The 20,372-nt window shown below is 40.8% G+C and overlaps 1 protein-coding gene across 1 annotated transcript in view; it reads left to right on the forward strand.

Annotated features, from left to right (window-relative positions):
* The window catches only part of npepps (aminopeptidase puromycin sensitive), a 36,537-nt gene that overhangs the window by 10,557 nt on the left and 5,608 nt on the right, over nt 1-20,372 (forward strand). Inside the window, exons 5-16 of the mRNA XM_034689023.1 lie at nt 3,327-3,434; nt 6,381-6,581; nt 6,667-6,763; nt 6,849-6,882; nt 9,548-9,662; nt 9,747-9,911; nt 10,005-10,109; nt 10,185-10,245; nt 10,337-10,446; nt 15,273-15,336; nt 15,450-15,589; nt 16,499-16,633. Of these exons, the coding sequence (XP_034544914.1) occupies nt 3,327-3,434; nt 6,381-6,581; nt 6,667-6,763; nt 6,849-6,882; nt 9,548-9,662; nt 9,747-9,911; nt 10,005-10,109; nt 10,185-10,245; nt 10,337-10,446; nt 15,273-15,336; nt 15,450-15,589; nt 16,499-16,633 (1,335 nt within the window). The remainder of the gene's footprint in view (nt 1-3,326; nt 3,435-6,380; nt 6,582-6,666; nt 6,764-6,848; nt 6,883-9,547; nt 9,663-9,746; nt 9,912-10,004; nt 10,110-10,184; nt 10,246-10,336; nt 10,447-15,272; nt 15,337-15,449; nt 15,590-16,498; nt 16,634-20,372) is intronic.

Here is a 20,372-nt window from a genome sequence, read left to right on the forward strand (position 1 = left end):
TACTACCTGGATGTAAACGGCGTGGTTTGTCAGTATGTTGATCTAGTAAATGGAGAGGAAGTTGTATGTAGGCTGTGTCTGGTTAAAGTGACACATAACCACTCCACCAGAGCAACGAGGAACCAGCACAGGCGTGAGGATGGTACTTGGTGGTGCTAGCTCTGCTAACTGTAGCTTAAATGTAGAATCTGTGCGCAGGATAGACTTTGGCAATTCTCGATTTAGAGGTGAAGCAGGGAGGAAGCTTTAATCTCTGACCAGACTTTGGCATGAGAAGAATTCTGGTTTCCATACAAACCAGGTGTCAGCAGGAGAAACAGTCTGTATGGAGAGCAAAAGCAGGAGGTAACACAATCCACCTTAATGACATTCAGGCTCCTATGGTTGGTAATCTGAGGACAACCCTTGCAATAGAGCCTTAAAGCTCTACTACCTGGATGTAAACGGTGTTGTTTGTCAGTATGTTGATCTAGTAAATGGAGATGAAGGTGTATGCAGGCAGTGTTTGGTTGAGTGGTTATATATCAGTTTAACCAGAGACACGAGGAACCAGCTGAGGCGTGAGGACGGTACTTGGTGGTGCTAGCTCTGCTAACTGTAGCTTAAATGTAGAATCTGTGCGCAGGATAGACTTTGGCATGAGGTGTTTTCTGGTTTCCATTATTGACGAAGCAGGTGACAGCAGGAGAAACAGTCTGTATGGAGAGCAAAAGCAGGAGGTAACACAATCCACCTTAATGACATTCAGGCTCCTATGGTTGGTAATCTGAGGACAACCCTTGCAATAGAGCCTTAACGCTCTACTACCTGGATGTAAACGGCGTTGTTTGTCAGTATGTTGATCTAGCAAATGGAGAGGAAGTTGTATGCAGGCTGTGTCTGGTTAAACTGACATATAAACACTCCACCAGAGCAACGAGGAACCAGCACAGGCATGAGGACGGTACTTGGTGGTGCTAGCTGTGCTAACCTTAGCTTAAATGTAGAATCTGTACGCAGGATAGACTTTGGCATGAGGCGTTTTCTGGTTTCCATTATTGACGAAGCAGGTGTCAGCAGGAGAAACAGTCTGTATGGAGAGCAAAAGCAGGAGGAACACAATCCACCTTAATGACATACAGCTCCCATGGTTGTTAATCTGAGGAGGATTTCTTTCTCTCTACAAACATATCTGCATGAAGAGAAGCTAACAATCTGTTCTAGATCGAATAACTGTGAATTGTCGCCTGGAAGAAGACGATCCACGTTCAGATTTATTGACTTCCTGGAATGTTTCAGCAAACCTAAGACTTGTTAATTACAAAAAATCAAAAGAAAGAAGGTTTCTTTTTCGGGTTCATGTCGCTGAAGTAAGTTTCTTTCTAACTTACTATTACAGTGAAACTGGGACTCACCAGAAACAGATGACAGGCGCTCCTTTGGGGTCGTAATGAACCAGGAAACAATAGGTTTCTTTATCTGGAGGGCAACATTTGCACTTCTGATGGTGCTTATTGGACTGTAAACAAGGAAGTCTTAGCTAGAAGTTGTTTACGGCTAATCACTGCCTACACTATAACTCCCAAATAGCTGGCCGTTTTCCCCAGATGTGATTCTTCACTTCTATCTTAATGAGATGAGAGCCAATGAGTCGAGAAAGCTTCCTGAACACAGGTAGACGTTATAACAGCATGCAGTGACCGGTCACCAGCAGCACCAGTGAGTCAACACCTCTAATGGGAGCTGTTCCGGGCACCCAACCGGAAAAAATTGATCTGCACTCATCGTCCAAGGCTGGTTATTGGATAAAATTGTCTGCTCCAAGCAAATGCCACAACTAGAATTTGATGCTTTCAGTGATTCAGCTTACCTGGCACTGATAAAAGTGCTGCCAGAGGCTGAACACAGAAACATGACAGACATTCATACATGTAGATTTTTAGACTTGGGGAACATGACAGTTTGCTTACCACATAATACGCAAATGTAATGAACTGCCTTAAAATGAAGAGGCTACTTTACTTTCTCAGGCTAACTTACGAGGGGTGTAACGAAACGATTCAGTAACTTTTCAGCCAAAATTCAACCAGTGTGACTGAAATAAACACCTTGATACTGGACAGTCCTAGATTCCTGTTTCTTGTAAGGGAGTCAGGTATAAACTAATTATGGATATAAACAAACAAGTAAACGTGTGGTCGGCTCGGTATCGGGCACTGTGACTCCAATTTCATAGAACCCTGGATTTTAGACCACGCTGTATGTCTTTGCAAATAAACTTGGCAATTGTTGCCGTGATGTTTTTTGCCCAAGCAGAGTTTTGTCCTAGTCTCTGACTGAACATGCTGGCGAGGCCTGAGGCTTCTGCAGCTGGAACGCTGCAAGAGGCGCCTGGACGGTCGGCGTTGTGTGAAATCCCATGGCGCCTCACTAGGAGGTTGGATAGATCTGTGGTGTTGCCGTGGTACTTAACTTGACCTTTACATATCCTACAAACAGCGAGCGACTTATTTAGAACATCTCCGTCTTTGCAAAAGCCAAAGTGTTTCCACACACTGGACCGCAGTGGTGGTTTGATCATTTCTCGCTGCCGGCTTCTCCTCTGCCGTCCGCCATGCTCTATTTTGTTGTCTGCTGGTGACGTCAGGCAGCCTGAATTGAGAAACGTTTAAGTGAAAAAAACCACATCCATATAAAGTCTGCTGTGCTTAAATCCAATGCGTTGTTTCCTAGTATGGATACAATCGATGTATTACCTTTTAAAACGATGTTAGATCGATATATGTCGTCTGGAAGGCCGACTTGCCGAGCACAGATGGATGTAGTCGGATCATAGGGATATATATATATGCATCGATGTAGTAGATGAATCGTTACACCCCTATTACTTACTCATCAATCCATTGATTATTGCCTCCATGCATCCTCTGGTCAGTCACTCAGAAGATAGTTCAACCTTTTGGCGTTGTAGGTCAGCTCACCGAAGACGCCGACTCTTCATGTAGAGCTCAGGGTTCAGATATTGTGACACTTCTGTTTTATTCACATCTGAAATAAATAATTGACCGTTGTGGAAACTGTTCTGTTAACGCTCACGTCTTGTTGTTTTTGTTGTGACCTTTTCCCTCCTTCTTGTTTTCAGTGTCGTAACATCGAGTATGCTAACGACTGCGTTTTTCCCTCTCTTGTACCTGTATGTTTGTGCTGAGGTGTCACGGTGTCGCTCAGATAAAAATCATGGTGACACAATGTGAAAGGAAACGACGGCAGGCCAAGACTTGTTTTTAAGATCGTGTAGCTCTAACACCTCTCTCTCTCTCCCTCCCTCTCTCTCTCTCTCTCTCCAGGCCACGGATGCTCGCAGAGCTTTCCCGTGTTGGGACGAGCCCGCTATTAAAGCCACCTTTGACATCGCTCTGATAGTTCCCAAGGACCGGGTAGCCTTGTCAAATATGGTACGTGTCATGTGTTCACTCCTCCCTCAGAGAAACGCCAGACCCCAGACTGCCTGAGTCACTTTCTGCTGCTCTTTCATGTGCGTCTGTGTTAATGTGTGTGTGTGTGTGTTTCCCCTCCTCTCTCTTCCCTCTCTTTTCTCTAGAAGCTTACGTAACACAGGGCAGACAGTCGCTGCATATTCTTCAGCAGGGTTATTTTATGTGAAATGTAACTACTACACGAGTCAAGCGAGGCCGCTGGTCGTAAGAGGAATCTCTCTTTGTGTTTGTCAGACTCTGAGATTCCAGCTGAAGGCGTTTGCAGCCAAATTGCATCAGAAAACATCATCTGGCTTAGATTATACTCGCTAACGACACGCCTCCGGGGCTAACAGGGTTCATGTGGAGGGTGATGATGAAGCTGAATTCGGGCCCTCGTGAAGACAGAAATGCAGTCTGTCATTTTTTAATCCTGTGTGCTCTGTTAGCGTCCACTCCTGTTGTGTTGAATCCAAATCAATTTTTCCGCCAGACAGGACAATGAAATTCAATTAAGGAAGACAAATCACCTCCGAGTATCGCCCAGAAAAGAGCTAGATAATGTTTATGGAAGAAATGAATGACTTCAGACCGCCCAGCGCAGGAATTTGATTAGTCCAGCCGGCAGCGCTGCACACATCGACGTGAGTCCGGCTCTTGACCTTTTGCATCCACATACCTGCTGAAATGTATTTTCCCAGCCAGTTAAGAGTGACCTTTAAAAGCCCGCTGCAACACAATGCTGCGTTTAGTACATCTGTGGAAACAGGAGGGCTCGAACAGAAGCACAGACGGCGACAGAGATCCACTAACACTGAGATAAGCACCAAACAGAACGCCATGAATGTCAGCGTCGACACTTAAAGGATGAGTTCTGATCTTTTTAAACAAATCCAACAAAACGCTGAAACCTTCCTGTAGAGATATCCTGCAGATTAGAGCCGTCAGAGCTGGCCTTACATGACGCTCCAATACTCCATCCATTGACCTCTTACAGCCTCGGTCACTACAGTGGACGGTGGAAGCATCAGTGTTGACATTGGGCTATGCGTTTTGTTCGATGCTTACATTCAAGGTGTATTTTATTTGACATGTAGAATCGTCATGACCAAAAGGATAAGATCTTGGATACAAGCGGCTGAAATGAGTTTCCTCTGAAGGGTGTCTGGGCTCAGCTTTAGAGAGAGGGTCAGGAGCTTGGACATCCGGAGTCGAGCCGCTGCTCCTCCATGTCGAAAGGAGTCAGCTGAGAGGGTTCGGGCATCTGATAAGGATGCCTCCCGGACGCCTCCCTTTAGAGGTGTTCTGGGCACGTCCAACCGGGAGAAGGCCCCGGGGTAGACCCAGAACTCGGTGGAGGGATTATATCTCCCGCCTGGTCTGGGAACGCCTCGGGATTCCCCAGGAGGAGCTGGAAAGTGTGGCTGGGGAGAGGGATGTCTGGGTCAATTTGCTTGGACTGCCATCCCTGCGACCCGACCCTGGATGAGCGGAAGACAATGGATGGATGGATGGATGTAGAACCTGTACGCAGGATAGACTTTGGCATGAGAAGTTCCCTGGTTTCCATTATTGATAAATCAGATGTCTGCAGGAGAAACAGTCTGTATGAAGAGCAAAAGGAGGAGGAACACTATTAACCTTTGTGATATCCTTGTTACCTGAGGAGGATTTCCTTCTCTCTACAAACGGATATCTGCACGAAGAGCAGCTAACAATCTGTTCCAGATCGAACAACTTACACAGGACTTCCACCAGATCCGTGTCCAGTCCGTCTCCATCCGGCTCCGTGCTCTCTCCTCCGTCAACACCCATCCGTTTGATTCCTAACTGCCGGATCAGAGACGCAGCCGGAACGCAACAGAGCGGATCCAGTGGTTAGTTAACACATTGACTAGAAAAGAAACCTATCAGATCCTGTGCTGTGACGGATCAGAGACAGACTGGACATGGATCTGGTGGGATTTGCCTTTTAGGCTTGATGCTGCGAAGAAGAAAATCTGCGTTCAGATTTCCTGACTTCCTGGAATGCATCAGAAACGATCGATCTGATAACCGCTCAACAAACATTTTAAAAGTCGACCTCACAAAGCTTGACTTCTACTTTTTACTAATCTGCATCAGGATGTTTCAGCAAACTTAAGACTGTTTAATTACACAAAAAATCAAAAGAACTCTGGTTTCTTTTTTGGGTTCACGTCGCTGAAGTAAGTTTCTTTCTAACTTACTATTTACAGTGAAACTGGGACTCACCAGAAACAGATGACTGGCTCTCCTTTGGGGGTGTAATGAACCAAGAGAGGATGTTTCTTTATCTGGAGGGCCACAATTGCTTAGCTTTGGATCTGAACACTCTTCTCAAAGTGCTTATTGGACTGTAAACGATGCGGCGTAGGGACGAGGAAGTCTTAGCTAATGCTGGTCCTGGTCCCCAGATAGGATTCTACAGTCAAGGTGTATTTTATTTGACATAATAGAATAAGCTGACTTCACGCCAATGTCAGTGACTCTGTGAAACGAGGTGAGTCACCTCGGGGGCGCTTCTAAACCGTAGGTATGTAGAGAAACTTGTAAATCTTGCGGTTAATACCGTGTTCAGACGGACCTACGTGAACCGGTTCCTGTGTTTCAGCGGTTGTTGTGTTTTACCTAACAGCATGCTTCAGTCATAACATTCATGAGAGTTTATGAGGTACAATCCAACTGCTCCTGTGTTTGAAAATACTTTTATGTTCGCACATTTGATTGATTCGTCCGAGGGGCACTGAGTTAGCCTAATGGCCAATCTGCGGCCCCTTTCCTGCATGTCATTCCCCCACTCTCTCTCCTGGTTCCCCGCTCTGCCCCTCATCCTCTCCTCTCTAAAAAAGGCGTAAAAGCCCCAAATATACAACTTTAACAAGAAATATTTGTTGTTGCTTGCAGAATGTCATTGATCGAAAGCCATATCCAGAGGACGAGAACCTTGTGGAAGTGAAGTTCGCCACCACCCCCATCATGTCCACATACCTTGTAGCTTTTGTCATCGGTGAATATGATTTTGTGGAGAGCCAATCATCAGATGGTATCACGGTACGCGTCTACACACCTGTGGGGAAGGCGGAACAAGGGAAATTTGCACTGGAGGTGAGGATGTGGTGCTAAACTCAGATTCATCTCAGACCTTCAGAAAAGAGGCTGTCTTTTAATTTCTCTGTTTTCATCCACACAGGTTGCGACTAAGACCTTACCTTTTTACAAAGACTACTTCAATGTTCCTTATCCATTGCCTAAAATTGATCTCATAGCTATTGCTGATTTTGCTGCTGGTGAGTTTCTGTCAGTCTACATCCATCGATATACGACTCTGTTCAACAAGTTCAAACTGAGCGTGTTTTTCTTCATCCTCTTCAGGTGCCATGGAAAACTGGGGCCTTGTTACCTACAGGTGAGCTCACCTCCCAACTCATCTTTATTTATAACACACCTTTCAAACATTCAAGCATGCAGCTCAAAGTGCTCCACAAGACAGAAAATAACATTAGTAGGTAAAAATGATAAAACAAAATAGAGGAAAGTGATATGAAATACTTAAAAATTAAAATTAAATAATTACAATAAAATTTGATAAAATAAAATCTGATACATTTCAGAAAAATAACATAAATAAAAATAAAATCATAATTAAAAAAAAATAATAATCTGATAAATGCTATAAAAATAAAATAAATCATGAAAAAAATCAATAAAGTCATGTAGAAAATAAAATAAAATCAGAGAAATATCAGAAAAATTTAATTAAAATTAAATAATCATATCAATAAATTTAAATTTGATAAATACTAGAAAAATAAAATACATTTTCCTGAATTTCCCCCCTGGGGGATGAATAAAGTACATTCTATTCTATTCTATTCTAAATGTAATATGATAAAATCAATAAAATAAAATCAGATAATATCAGAAAAATGAAATAAATAATTACTATAAAATCAGATAAATACTAGAAGAATAAAATTAATTTATTACAATAAAATCAATACAAAAAAATTGGATAAATACTTGAAAAATTAAATAAATGTATTATGCTAAAATCAATAAAATAAATCAGATAGTATCAGAAATATAAAATAAACCATTACAATAAAATCAGATAAATACTAGAAAAATAAAATAAATGTATTACAATAAAATCAATAAAATAAAATCAGATCTCAGAAAAATAATAAAACTTAAATATGATATAGTAAGAGAAATAAAGAATAGAAATGATGCTAAAACAATGGTCATAATGGTTATAATGCAGTCCAGGGCCTTAAGGAAATTACTCCAAAAGGTAAGTCTTAAATTTACACTAGATATCAAACATGCTAAAAATCATCTAAAACTATATTGTAACTTTTTTATATTTTGTCTTCATGAGAAACAGCTTCTTAAATTAAATATAAAAGCAGAGTAAGAAGGAGAACTGTTAAATCCTCTTACTCTTTTAAACCTGCACCGTGTTGCACCAGCTGTGTGAGAGTTCAAGTGGTGCATTGTTTCTCTCATTAGACTAACTACAATTAAATAAGATTAATTCATCTCAAAGCTTTGGTTAATTGGATTAATTTTAATCACTTTTCAGCACTAATATTTAGGTTTAATAAAGAATATAACTTAATATTAATCAATTTTTCCAAACTCTGATATTCCAGCTTTGTAAATATGAATTATTGATCCACATTTAATTCCCTGATCAATAATTTATTAACCAAACAACAAACTTATTGATCATGGAAAATAACTGACAGGTTAATCATTGTTTTAAAATAATCTACTCAGGTACTCTGAAGTTACACTGTGACTTTTAATGGGTTCAAAGTCAATGTGAGGAATAATTTATCAAAGATTTTATAATTGATAATCATCTAATACTGGCGATTCACCAATACACTCATTCTCCTCTGAACAGAAAGAACAACAACATGAACAAATCAGTTTATACCGCTTCTTATCTAGATTATAAAACCCAATGATTCATGATACTCAGCCTGATCTCATCTTAGAAGAGAGAGAGAGAGAGATGATGGTGGGGAGACGGATAGTAGTAGTTGTAGCAGCTGGAGTCTGGACCACGTCCACAGCAGCAGAGATCCAGAGGAACCTACGAGACAAGGGAGCTCAGGGACTCCAGAAAGGTCTAAGAAAAGAGAGAAGAGAGGGAGACCAGAAGAAAGAAGGAATGAAAGAAGGAAAGGACGGGATAAGAAAAGGAGACAAAGGATGAAGAGACATGGAAAGAACAAAGAGAGAAAGAAAGAAAGGAAGAAGAAAAGAGAGAAGTTAAGAAAGAAAGAAAGAAAGAAAGAAAGAAAGAAATCTACAGCAGAGATCCAGAGGAACCTACGAGACAAGGGAGCTCAGGGACTCCAGAAAGGTCTAAGAAAAGAGAGAAGAGAGGGAGACCAGAAGAAAGAAAAAGAGGAGAATAAATGCTGAAGGAATGAAAGAAGGAATGGAGGGGATAAGAAAAGGAGACATAAAGGATGAAGAAACATGGAAAGGAAAATGAGAGAAAGAAAGGCAGGAAGAAGGAAAGAGAAGTAAAGAAAGAAAGATGGAAAGGAATAAAAGAAAGAAAGAAGGAAAGGAAAAGGAATGAAAGGAAGAAGGAAAGAAGAAATGAAAGAAGGAAAGAAGGAATTAAAGGAAAAAGGAAAGAAAGAAGGAATAAAAGGAAAAAGGAATGAATGAAGGAAAGAAAGAAAGAAAGAAAGAAAGAAAGAAAGAAAGATCCAACCTACAAGACAAGGGAGCTCAGGGACTCCAGAAAGGTCTATGGTTAGTAACTTTAATGGGACAGGAAGAGTTAAGGGACAGGAGAGCACTTTGCAGCATTTAGCAAGTTACAGTGGCAAGGACAAACTTCCTTTAACAGGCAGAAACCTCCAGCAGGACCAGACTCATGTTAGACACACATCTGCCTCAATGAGACACCAGTTTGAAGAGAGGCAGTCTGGGGGCAGAGAGTCAGGGAAGACATGTGAAGGGTCGGGCTGGGAGTCGAGTCCGGATGGAGAGGATGGAGAGGTGTTCAGACCTTCACAGTGAACTTCTCTGTTTGTTTCCAGGGAGACGGCTCTGCTCATCGACCCCAAGAACTCCTGCTCGTCCTCCAGGCAGTGGGTGGCGCTGGTGGTCGGACACGAACTCGCCCACCAGTGGTTTGGGAACTTGGTCACCATGGTAAGTCGCCTTAAAGCTCCATCCATGATTCTAGCGTGAAGACGACTCCAGACAGACCCTCATTCAGCTTTTGATTCTGTGCAGGAATGGTGGACTCACCTGTGGCTAAATGAGGGCTTCGCGTCCTGGATCGAGTATCTGTGTGTGGACCACTGCTTCCCAGAGTACGACATCTGGACCCAGTTTGTCTCTGCGGACTACACCCGAGCTCTGGACCTGGACGCTCTGGACAGCAGCCATCCCATCGAGGTGAGTTAGAGTATCATGAAAATAACACATTCTGGATCAAGCTTACTTCAGACCCTCCGACTCAAGACCTCCGGTGTTGTGTTTGTGCTCCAGGTGAACGTGGGCCATCCATCAGAGGTCGATGAAATCTTCGACGCCATCTCCTACAGCAAAGGAGCCTCCGTGATCCGCATGTTGCACAACTACATCGGGGACGAGGTCGGTTATCTAACGCTCGCCGCCTGCTCGCAGCGCGTTGTTCATTGAGGTTCATTTCTGACTCTGTCTTTGCAGGATTTCAGGAAAGGAATGAACGCATATCTTTTGAAGTTCCAACATAAAAACGCTTCGACAGGTACGAGCACGCTGGACTTATTTTCAGGACAGACGTGTAAATTGTTTTTTTTCACGGGTTTCTAAATCTGACTCCCGGCTGTGCTCCACAGAGGACCTGTGGGACTGTCTGGAACAGGCCAGTGGGAAACCCATCGCTGCAGTGATGGGCTCGTGGACCAAGCAGATGGGCTTCCCCATTATAGAGGTCGACCAGGAACAGGTGAGCCTCACTAGCATCCAGTGTTTCCAATTTGTGGACCCAGGGTCTAAATTTAGCTCAGGGGTAGATGATCTCCACCTTAAAAAGCCCCTGCTAGGGGGGTAGTACTTTTCAAAGGTCCCAGGACTTTCAGGGGGCGGGGCCTGCAATGCTGAACGTGTCTGATTGGTAGATTAACCGCAGTGTTTTTATTCCTCCCTCCGTCCACAATAACATCACACACATCTGTGATTCACTTGATTTCTCTTTCTTTCATTAGTTTTTATTTGTTCTATCTTTTTTGTATGTGTGTGTACTTTTCAAAAGAAGAAGCTGTGATTCTCTTGATTTAGCAGCTTGTAACAGTAGTCCTCTCAGCCCACCGTGAATACGTCTCTCCTCCCGGTGTTCCGGTTTTAAAAGTGACCCTGTAAACTGGAGACCTTCAGCTGAACGTGTCAGTGTTTGTGGAGTTTACACAGCTGTTGAAACACAGAGGGAGTTCCTGGGAATGCAAACTAGTTTAGTTTTTATTAAGATTTCAAAATATCCTCATCAGATATTTAATGATGGTCTAAAGACGTTTATGAGGGATGCATCCGGCTGAGAGTCTCCAGTTAACAGGGTCGCCGTTTAAACCAAAACACCGGCCGATCTCTGCGATCACGGCTTTTTGAGTTCAAAAGGATTTTAAAGCCGTGTTGAAACGTCTTTGCTACTCGCGCTTATCTCCTCTCACGTGTTGATTCATTCATTGATTTTTCCATGTTTTTAACCGCAGGCGCAAAATTTTCACTTTTTTCATGTTTTTCTAATTTTGGAGCACAATTTCAAATTTCAGGAAAATGTATTTTTTCGACAGGCTCCGGGTCAACTTTTTTGTCACATTTTTTTTTTCAAAAAAAATTTTCAAAAATTTTTTCCCGAAATTTTTTTCAAAATTTTATTTTCTAAACTTTTTTCCCCAAAAAAATTTCAAAAAAAAATTAGAAAAAAAAATTTTGAAATTTTTTTTTTTCAAAATTTTTATTGTAATTTTTTTTTTTTTTTTTTTTTGTCAATTTTTTCCAAAAAACATTCACAGTCATTGTTTTTTCCATCTGTGATTCACTTGATTTCTCTTTCTTTCATTAGTTTTTATTTGTTCTATCTTTTTTGAATGTATGTGTACATTTCAAAAGAAGAAGCTGTGATTCTCTTGATTTAGCAGCTTGTAACAGTAGTCTTCTCTCAGCCCACCGTGAATGAGTCTCTCCTCCCGGTGTTCCGGTTTTAAAAGTGACCCTGTAAACTGGAGACCTTCAGCTGAACGTGTCAGTGTTTGTGGAGTTTACACAGCTGTTGAAACACAGAGGGAGTTCCTGGGAATGCAAACTAGTTTAGTTTTTATTAAGATTTCAAAATATCTCTATCAGATTTTTAATGATCATCTAAAGACGTTTATGAGGGATGCATCCGGCTGAGAGTCTCCAGTTAACAGGGTCGCCGTTTAAACCAAAACACCGGCCGATCTCTGCGATCACGGCTTTTTGAGTTCAAAAGGATTTTAAAGCCGTGTTGAAACGTCTTTGCTACTCGCGCTTATCTCCTCTCACGTGTTGATTCATTCATTGCTTTTTCCATGTTTTTAACCGCAGGCGCAAAATTTTCACTTTTTTCATGTTTTTCTAATTTTGGAGCATAATTTCAAATTTCAGGAAAATGCATTTTTTCGACAGGCTCCGGGTCAACTTTTGTCTTTTTTTTTTTCAAAAAAAAATTTCAAAACTTTTTTTTCTAAAAAAATGTCTAAACTTTCTTTTCAAAACTTTTTTTTCAAAACTTTTTTTTCAAAACTTTTTTTTCAAAACTTTTTTTTCAAAACTTTTTTTCAAACTTTTTATTGTAATTTTTTTTTGTTTTGTTTTGTTTCTTTTGTCAAATTTTTCCAAAAAACATTCACAGTCATTGTTTTTTCCATCTGTGATTCACTTGATTTCTCTTTCTTTCATTAGTTTTTATTTGTTCTATCTTTTTTGTATGTGTGTGTACTTTTCAAAAGAAGAAGCTGTGATTCTCTTGATTTAGCAGCTTGTAACAGTAGTCTTCTCCCAGCCCACCGTGAATACGTCTCTCCTCCCGGTGTTCCGGTTTTAAAAGTGACCCTGTAAACTGGAGACCTTCAGCTGAACGTGTCAGTGTTTGTGGAGTTTACACAGCTGTTGAAACACAGAGGGAGTTCCTGGGAATGCAAACTAGTTTAGTTTTTATTAAGATTTCAAAATATCCTCATCAGATTTTTAATGATGGTCTAAAGACGTTTATGAGGGATGCATCCGGCTGAGAGTCTCCAGTTAACAGGGTCACTGTTTAAACCAAAACACCGGCCGATCTCTGCGATCACGGCTTTCTGAGTTCAAAAGGATTTTAAAGCCGTGTTGAAACGTCTTTGCTACTCGCCCTTATCTCCTCTCACGTGTTGATCATTCATTGCTTTTTCCATGTTTTTAACCGCAGGCGCAAAATTTTCACTTTTTTCATGTTTTTCTAATTTTGGAGCATAATTTCAAATTTCAGGAAAATGTATTTTTTCGACAGGCTCCGGGTCAACTTTTTTGTCTTTTTTTTTTTCAAAAAAAAATTTCAAAACTTTTTTTTCTAAAAAAATGTCTAAACTTTCTTTTCAAAACTTTTTTTTCAAAACTTTTTTTTCAAAACTTTTTTTTCAAAACTTTTTTTTCAAAACTTTTTTTTCAAAACTTTAAAAAAAAAAAAAAAAATTTCAAATTTTTTTTTCAAAACTTTTTTTTCAAAACTTTTTTTTCAAAACTTTTTTTTCAAAACTTTTTTTTCAAAACTTTTTTTTCAAAACTTTTTTTCAAAACTTTTTTTTCAAAACTTTTTTCAAACTTTTTATTGTAATTTTTTTTTTTTTTGTTTTGTTTCTTTTGTCAAATTTTTCCAAAAACCATTCACAGTCATTGTTTTTTCCATCTGTGATTCTCTTGATTTCTCTTTCTTTCATTAGTTTTTATTTGTTCTATCTTGTTTGTATGTGTGTGTACTTTTCAAAAGAAGAAGCTGTGATTCTCTTGATTTAGCAGCTTGTAACAGTAGTCTTCTCCCAGCCCACCGTGAATACGTCTCTCCTCCCGGTGTTCCGGTTTTAAAAGTGACCCTGTAAACTGGAGACCTTCAGCTGAACGTGTCAGTGTTTGTGGAGTTTACACAGCTGTTGAAACACAGAGGGAGTTCCTGGGAATGCAAACTAGTTTAGTTTTTATTAAGATTTCAAAATATCCTCATCAGATTTTTAATGATGGTCTAAAGACGTTTATGAGGGATGCATCCGGCTGAGAGTCTCCAGTTAACAGGGTCACTGTTTAAACCAAAACACCGGCCGATCTCTGCGATCACGGCTTTCTGAGTTCAAAAGGATTTTAAAGCCGTGTTGAAACGTCTTTGCTACTCGCGCTTATCTCCTCTCACGTGTTGATCATTCATTGCTTTTTCCATGTTTTTAACCGCAGGCGCAAAATTTTCACTTTTTTCATGTTTTTCTAATTTTGGAGCATAATTTCAAATTTCAGGAAAATGTATTTTTTCGACAGGCTCCGGGTCAACTTTTTTGTCTTTTTTTTTTTCAAAAAAAAATTTCAAAACTTTTTTTTCTAAAAAAATGTCTAAACTTTCTTTTCAAAACTTTTTTTTCAAAACTTTTTTTTCAAAACTTTTTTTTCAAAACTTTTTTTTCAAAACTTTTTTTTCAAAACTTTTAAAAAAAAAAAAAAAATTTCAAAACTTTTTTTTCAAAACTTTTTTTTCAAAACTTTTTTTTCAAAACTTTTTTTTCAAAACTTTTTTTTCAAAACTTTTTTTTCAAAACTTTTTTTTCAAAACTTTTTTTTCAAAACTTTTTTCAAACTTTTTATTGTAATTTTTTTTTGTTTTGTTTTGTTTCTTTTGTCAAATTTTTCCAAAAACCATTCACAGTCATTGTTTTTTTCATCTGTGATTCTCTTGATTTCTCTTTCTTTCATTAGTTTTTATTTGTTCTATCTTGTTTGTATGTGTGTGTACTTTTCAAAAGAAGAAGCTGTGATTCTCTTGATTTAGCAGCTTGTAACAGTAGTCTTCTCTCAGCCCACCGTGAATGCGTCTCTCCTCCCGGTGTTCCGGTTTTAAAAGTGACCCTGTAAACTGGAGACCTTCAGCTGAACATGTCAGTGTTTGTGGAGTTCACACAGCTGTTGAAACACAGAGGGAGTTCCTGGGAATGCAAACTAGTTTAGTTTTTATTAAGATTTCAAAATATCCTCATCAGATATTTAATGATCGTCTAAAGACGTTAATGAGGGATGCATCCGGCTGAGAGTCTCCAGTTAACAGGGTTGCTGTTTAAACCAAAACACCGGCCGATCTCTGCGATCACGGCTTTTTGAGTTCAAAAGGATTTTAAAGCCGTGTTGAAACGTCTTTGCTACTCGCGCTTATCTCCTCTCACGTGTTGATTCAGTGAATCCATCTGTGATGAAATAAACTTAAAGGAACCTTTTAGTTAAGGGTAAAGTAGTTCTGGGGGCTAAAAGACCCTGGAACTCTTGGTCCAAATGCACCTTAAGTGTCCGCTAGAGGCTGGCTCCGAAAGTGAGACGGTCCCCTCAGAACCCCATGATGAATACTTTATAGCTGCCATAAGAGCCATGAAACAGGCTGTTAGGGCTGGAGTGTAATACTTTAAATGTACCCGGTCAGAGTCCGACCCCTAAAACTCGTAGTCTGACGACCTTACTGAACGGATCCTTCAGAGTTAGACAGATGTCACATGTTTTTTATAATCCTGTTTTTCTTCCTTCTTGTTTTTACAGCAAGGTGACGACCGAATACTCAAGTTATCTCAGAAGAAGTTCTGTGCTAGTGGACCACATAACGGTGAGGACTTAAAGGATGAAACTTGTACCCTCTACCAAAAACCAACCCCATTGTTTTGTTATTATTTTGCTACGCTAGCTTCTGATTGGCTCTTTGACGTGTCTGTTATTCAGGTGAGGACTGCCCCAGCTGGATGGTCCCCATTAGCATTTGTACCAGCGAGGACCCCAAATGCACCAAGCTCAAGGTTCTGCTGGACAGACCGGAGACCACCATCACCCTCAGCGGCGTCAGCCCCGAAGAGTGGGTCAAGGTGAGGTCGAGTCACGTTGTTGCTTTAACTCGTACCTTATCCAGGATGATGGTGAAAGAAATCGATGCTCAAATGAAAAGTTAGCGTACTTTCATAATCTGTCTCTTCAAGTCTGACTTACATTCGGCGTAGACGTCTCTTCTAAAGAGGTCATGTCTGTCTTCATCTCTGACAATAAGTTAATGTTTACTTTCTGCCACAGAGTTAAAATGTGTCCAAACTGGAAACAGTGAATCTACAGCTGAATCAATAAGTCATGAGAGAAGCTGCCTCAGTCGGTCAGAGTGTGAAACATCAAAGTTCAGACCAGGTTCAGACGCCTGATGAGGAAGAGCAGGAGAGGATGTGGTCATAACGGTCGCACCCGCAACTCCTCCATCAGTCACACGCTTTCTACAGCGGCCCGCCCGGACTGAAGAGAGGACAGTTATTGAGTCTTTACTCTGATATGATGATGGAGGAGGTGAATCTGTCAGCACATGTGGATGTGTAAAGACTTGTTCAGGGTCTCATGGGTGTGAGTTGTGAATGAGCAGAGCTGTTGATGATGCTTCTGCCTGAATGAAGAGTGGAGAGGAAGGGAAGTGTGTGAACGAGGAACTGAAAGAGAATGAGATGACCTATAAATAATCCGGGCCTGTTTGAGTTTTGTTGTTACGATCACAAACGAAAACACAGAAAGAGTTAAATGAAAGTCCTCTGTCGCCGTTTGTTCAAAGTCAGATTTATCGGCTTAAGTTTGGGGAAATGTTTCCACCACGACGAGCCCGTTGTTGACTGAAGCCTGCAGCGTGAACATGAGGAGAACACCACTCCCCTCTCTCTCAGTCTGAGGGGGAAAAGGTGAAACTGCATCATTTCCCCCCCCCGCCCTTAAGTCTGACCCAGTTGTGTCCCTGCTCTTCACAGATCAACCCCGGCACCGTGGGCTTCTATCGCATCCAGTACAGCTCGTCCATGCTGGAGAGTCTGCTGCCGGGCGTCAGAGACCTCAGTCTGCAGCCCGTGGACCGGCTGGGCCTGCAGAACGACCTCTTCTCTCTGGTAAAACTGAAACTGAAACTAAACTCTCTCTTTATCCCCTCGTCCTCGTGTTATCAGCTACACGAGTCTGATGATTGATGTCATCATGGAGAGGTGAACACACGGGGCCGAGGAGGAGGAGAGAGCAGGACTGAGTAATGAAGATGAGAGACGATATTCATCATCTCAGTCTTTATTGAAATTTTCGACGTCCGCGTGTCCTTACACGGCAGCAGCATTGATTTGTTGTCGCCGCATTATCTTCTCTGCCTTCAGGAATATTAACGAGAGGACAAACAACACGCCGTCTCAGGAATGTTTTTACTGATGGGTTCAAACCACAGGAGTGCAAACAGCCGCAGTGAGGTCACACGTTGATGCTCATGACCCATTTGACATCCAAAGTGTTCCCTGACGGTTGTGACGAATGAGACGTTTTAGGGCGTCATTGAAGAAAAACTAAACAGAGATCATGAAAATAAAGACGTAACTTTATAAGAAAGAATCGTAGTCACATTCCTCATTTTAGCTAGCAGCGGCTGCTCCTCCGATAATACCCTTCAGAATCATCGTCCCACAACGGGGAAATTCATGGAGTTACAGCAGCAAACAAGAAGGTGTACAGAACAAGAATTTAACAAGAATATATAAAGGAAAGAAAAGTCCATCAGAGACGACAGCTTGGACATAATTCTCCTGTCAGCCACCACCTCCACAGGGTCCAGGACTGAGCTGGTCTTCTTCCCCAGTGTGTTCAGTCTTGCTCTCCTGTATCCTGTCCGCCCACAGCAGGTGAAATCCTTCCAATGTGGCGTTCGTGTCCGGTGTTAGCTCTGTTAGCATGATGCTACTCTGGTGCTGGGTTAGCCCGTCCACCTTATCGTAGATAGATCTTACATTCCCCATAACGGTGGGTGGAAGGACAGGTCCATGTCGTCTTTTCTTAGCTTGCACCTCAGTACCAAGGGAGAGGTTCCGGTGGCTGGTGGTGAGGCTTTCAGCAGTGTGTCTGCCCCCTGGTGGCTGGCTGCAGTATAGGTAAAAAAATCTGTCTCCTCCATTCATTTGAATGGGGGAGCAGTCAAACTTTATAAAATAAATACACGTGGTACGAATGATTCTCACATCCGTATGCTGTGGTGATATGTAGTTCGTATTTGACTGTTTTGTGTCCAAGGCCTCTTTTTCCTGAAAAGTTTCTTCTTCGTTGGTTATTAGAGTTTAAAAAACGGGGTTTTACTTCCTGTTTGATTCACAGCCGCCGTGGAGTGAAACTTCAAAGGACACACAGCGTGTTGTGACGTCACGCGGTAGGGCGGAGCTTATTACAGTGGCTTCACAGGCTCTGGCTGCACAATGGCGGCGCCCAGGAGAGGGATTTTTTGGCTTCAGAACCGTACAACGGGAAGAGGCGGAGCAACGCTGTCCATTTTTATTTACAGTCTATGCTCAGTACCAGCACGTCTACCTCGCCTCCTTCTCCTCAGCTCACAGGGAACATCGGGCCTAGCATCGTTTAGCATTAACATGCTACAGGCTGCTAACAGCTGATCTCGTATGTAAACAATGTTACCATGGATACACGCAGGCATTTTCGCCTTTAATGGACAGGACGGTTGGAGAGAGAGGAAGTGTAGAGAGTTGGGGAAGACGTGCAGTAAATGATCAAGGCTGGAATCTGCTCCCTATAGTCTCTGTATATGGGGCATGCTTAAACCACTAGGCCAACGGCACCCCAGAATAAAGTAACTTCATTCTTTTATGACTTAATTCTTGAAAAATGTGAGCTATTCTTCAACATTTGATTGGAAGAAGTCATAATTTTTTAAGAACAAAGTCAAAATATTCAGATTTTATAATCGTAAAACTTTCTTTAACGACCTTATAATTGAAAATGTTCTAATATTTTAAATGACTATATTTTCAGAAGTTGACTGCTTTATTCTTTTATGACCTGATTTTTAACAATATGAGACTTTTTACGTAATTTCAAGAATCAAATTGTTGTGACATCACGACTTTACTCTTTTCTGTCTTTTCACAATAAAAGGAACTTTAAATTTTGTAACCTTATTTGATGATAAAGACTTTTTCATAATAAAACAAGAATGAAGTCATAACTGCATGATGTCATCACATTCCACAAGTAGAATTGGAATGTTTACGTTATTGTTACAAAGAGACTTTTTTTTTAATTAAAAACTTGATTCTCAGAATGTTGCAAATTAATATTTAACAACTTTAATCTTGAAAAAATTATAAGTTTTTATTGTGATTCAATAAAAAAAGCTGTTAAGAAAAACAACAATTTGGTAGTTGTACAGTTACGACTATTTACGCCAAAATTAACTTTTTACCCCGAAATCCCCATTAAATTTTTTTTTTAATTTTATGCGGCTAAAACTCGATCTTAAAAATCAGTTGAAGATACTAAAACTGTTTTGTTCCAGGCTGTAAACATGTTTGTGTTTAGTTTAAAGTTTGATATTTTAACATGGGGCTCTATGGAGGTTGACTCAGATTTGGAGTCAGCCTCTAGTGGCAGTTTGACCTCTTTGACCTCCAATCTTTAATGTCAAGTTTCTGACTCAAGTATCTGACCTCAAGTCTTTGACCTCAAGTCTTTGACCTCAAGTCTTTGACCTCAAGTCTTTGACCTCAAGTCTTTGACCTCAAGTCTTTGACCTCAATTATCTGACCTCAATTATCTGACCTCAAGTCTTTCACCTCAAGTCTTTCACCTCAAGTCTTTCACCTCAAGTCTTTCACCTCAAGTCTTTCACCTCAAGTCTCTGACCTCAAATCTTGGACCTCAAGTCTTCCACCTCCAGTCTTTGACCTTAAAGTCTAGTTTAAAGTTTGATATTTTAACATGGGGCTCTTTGCAGGTTGACTCAGATTTGGAGTCAGCCTCTAGTGGCAGTTTGACCTCTTTGACCTCCAATCTTTAATGTCAAGTTTCTGACTCAAGTCTTTGACCTCAAGTCTTTCACCTCAAATCTTGGACCTCAAGTCTTCCACCTCCAGTCTTTGACCTTAAAGTCTAGTTTAAAGTTTGATATTTTAACATGGGGCTCTATGGAGGTTGACTCAGATTTGGAGTCAGCCTCTAGTGGCAGTTTGACCTCTTTGACCTCCAATCTTTAATGTCAAGTTTCTGACCCCAAGTATCTGACCTCAAGTATCTGACCTCAAGTCTTTGACCTCAAGTCTTTGACCTCAAGTATCTGACCTCAAGTATCTGACCTCAAGTCTTTCACCTCAAGTCTTTGACCTCAAGTATCTGACCTCAAGTCTTTCACCTCAAGTCTTTGACCTCAAGTATCTGACCTCAAGTCTTTCACCTCAAGTCTCTGACCTCAAGTATCTGACCTCAAGTCTTTCACCTCAAGTCTTTCATCTCCAGTCTTTGACCTCATGTATCTGACCTCAAGTCTTTCACCTGAAGTCTTTCACCTGAAGTCTTTCACCTCAAGTCTTTCACCTCAAGTCTTTCACCTCAAGTATCTGACCTCAAGTCTTTGACCTCAAGTCTTTCACCTCAAGTCTTTAACTTGAAGTCTTTGACCTCAAGTATCTGACCTCAAGTCTTTCACCTCAAGTCTTTCACCTCAAGTCTTTCACCTCAAGTCTTTCACCTCAAGTCTTTCACCTCAAGTCTCTGACCTCAAATCTTGGACCTCAAGTCTCTGACCTCAAGTCTCTGACCTCAAGTCTCTGACCTTAAAGTCTAGTTTAAAGTTTGATATTTTAACATGGG

This window comes from Notolabrus celidotus, chromosome 7, assembly GCF_009762535.1.
Source record: "Notolabrus celidotus isolate fNotCel1 chromosome 7, fNotCel1.pri, whole genome shotgun sequence".
NCBI lineage: Eukaryota > Metazoa > Chordata > Actinopteri > Labriformes > Labridae > Notolabrus > Notolabrus celidotus.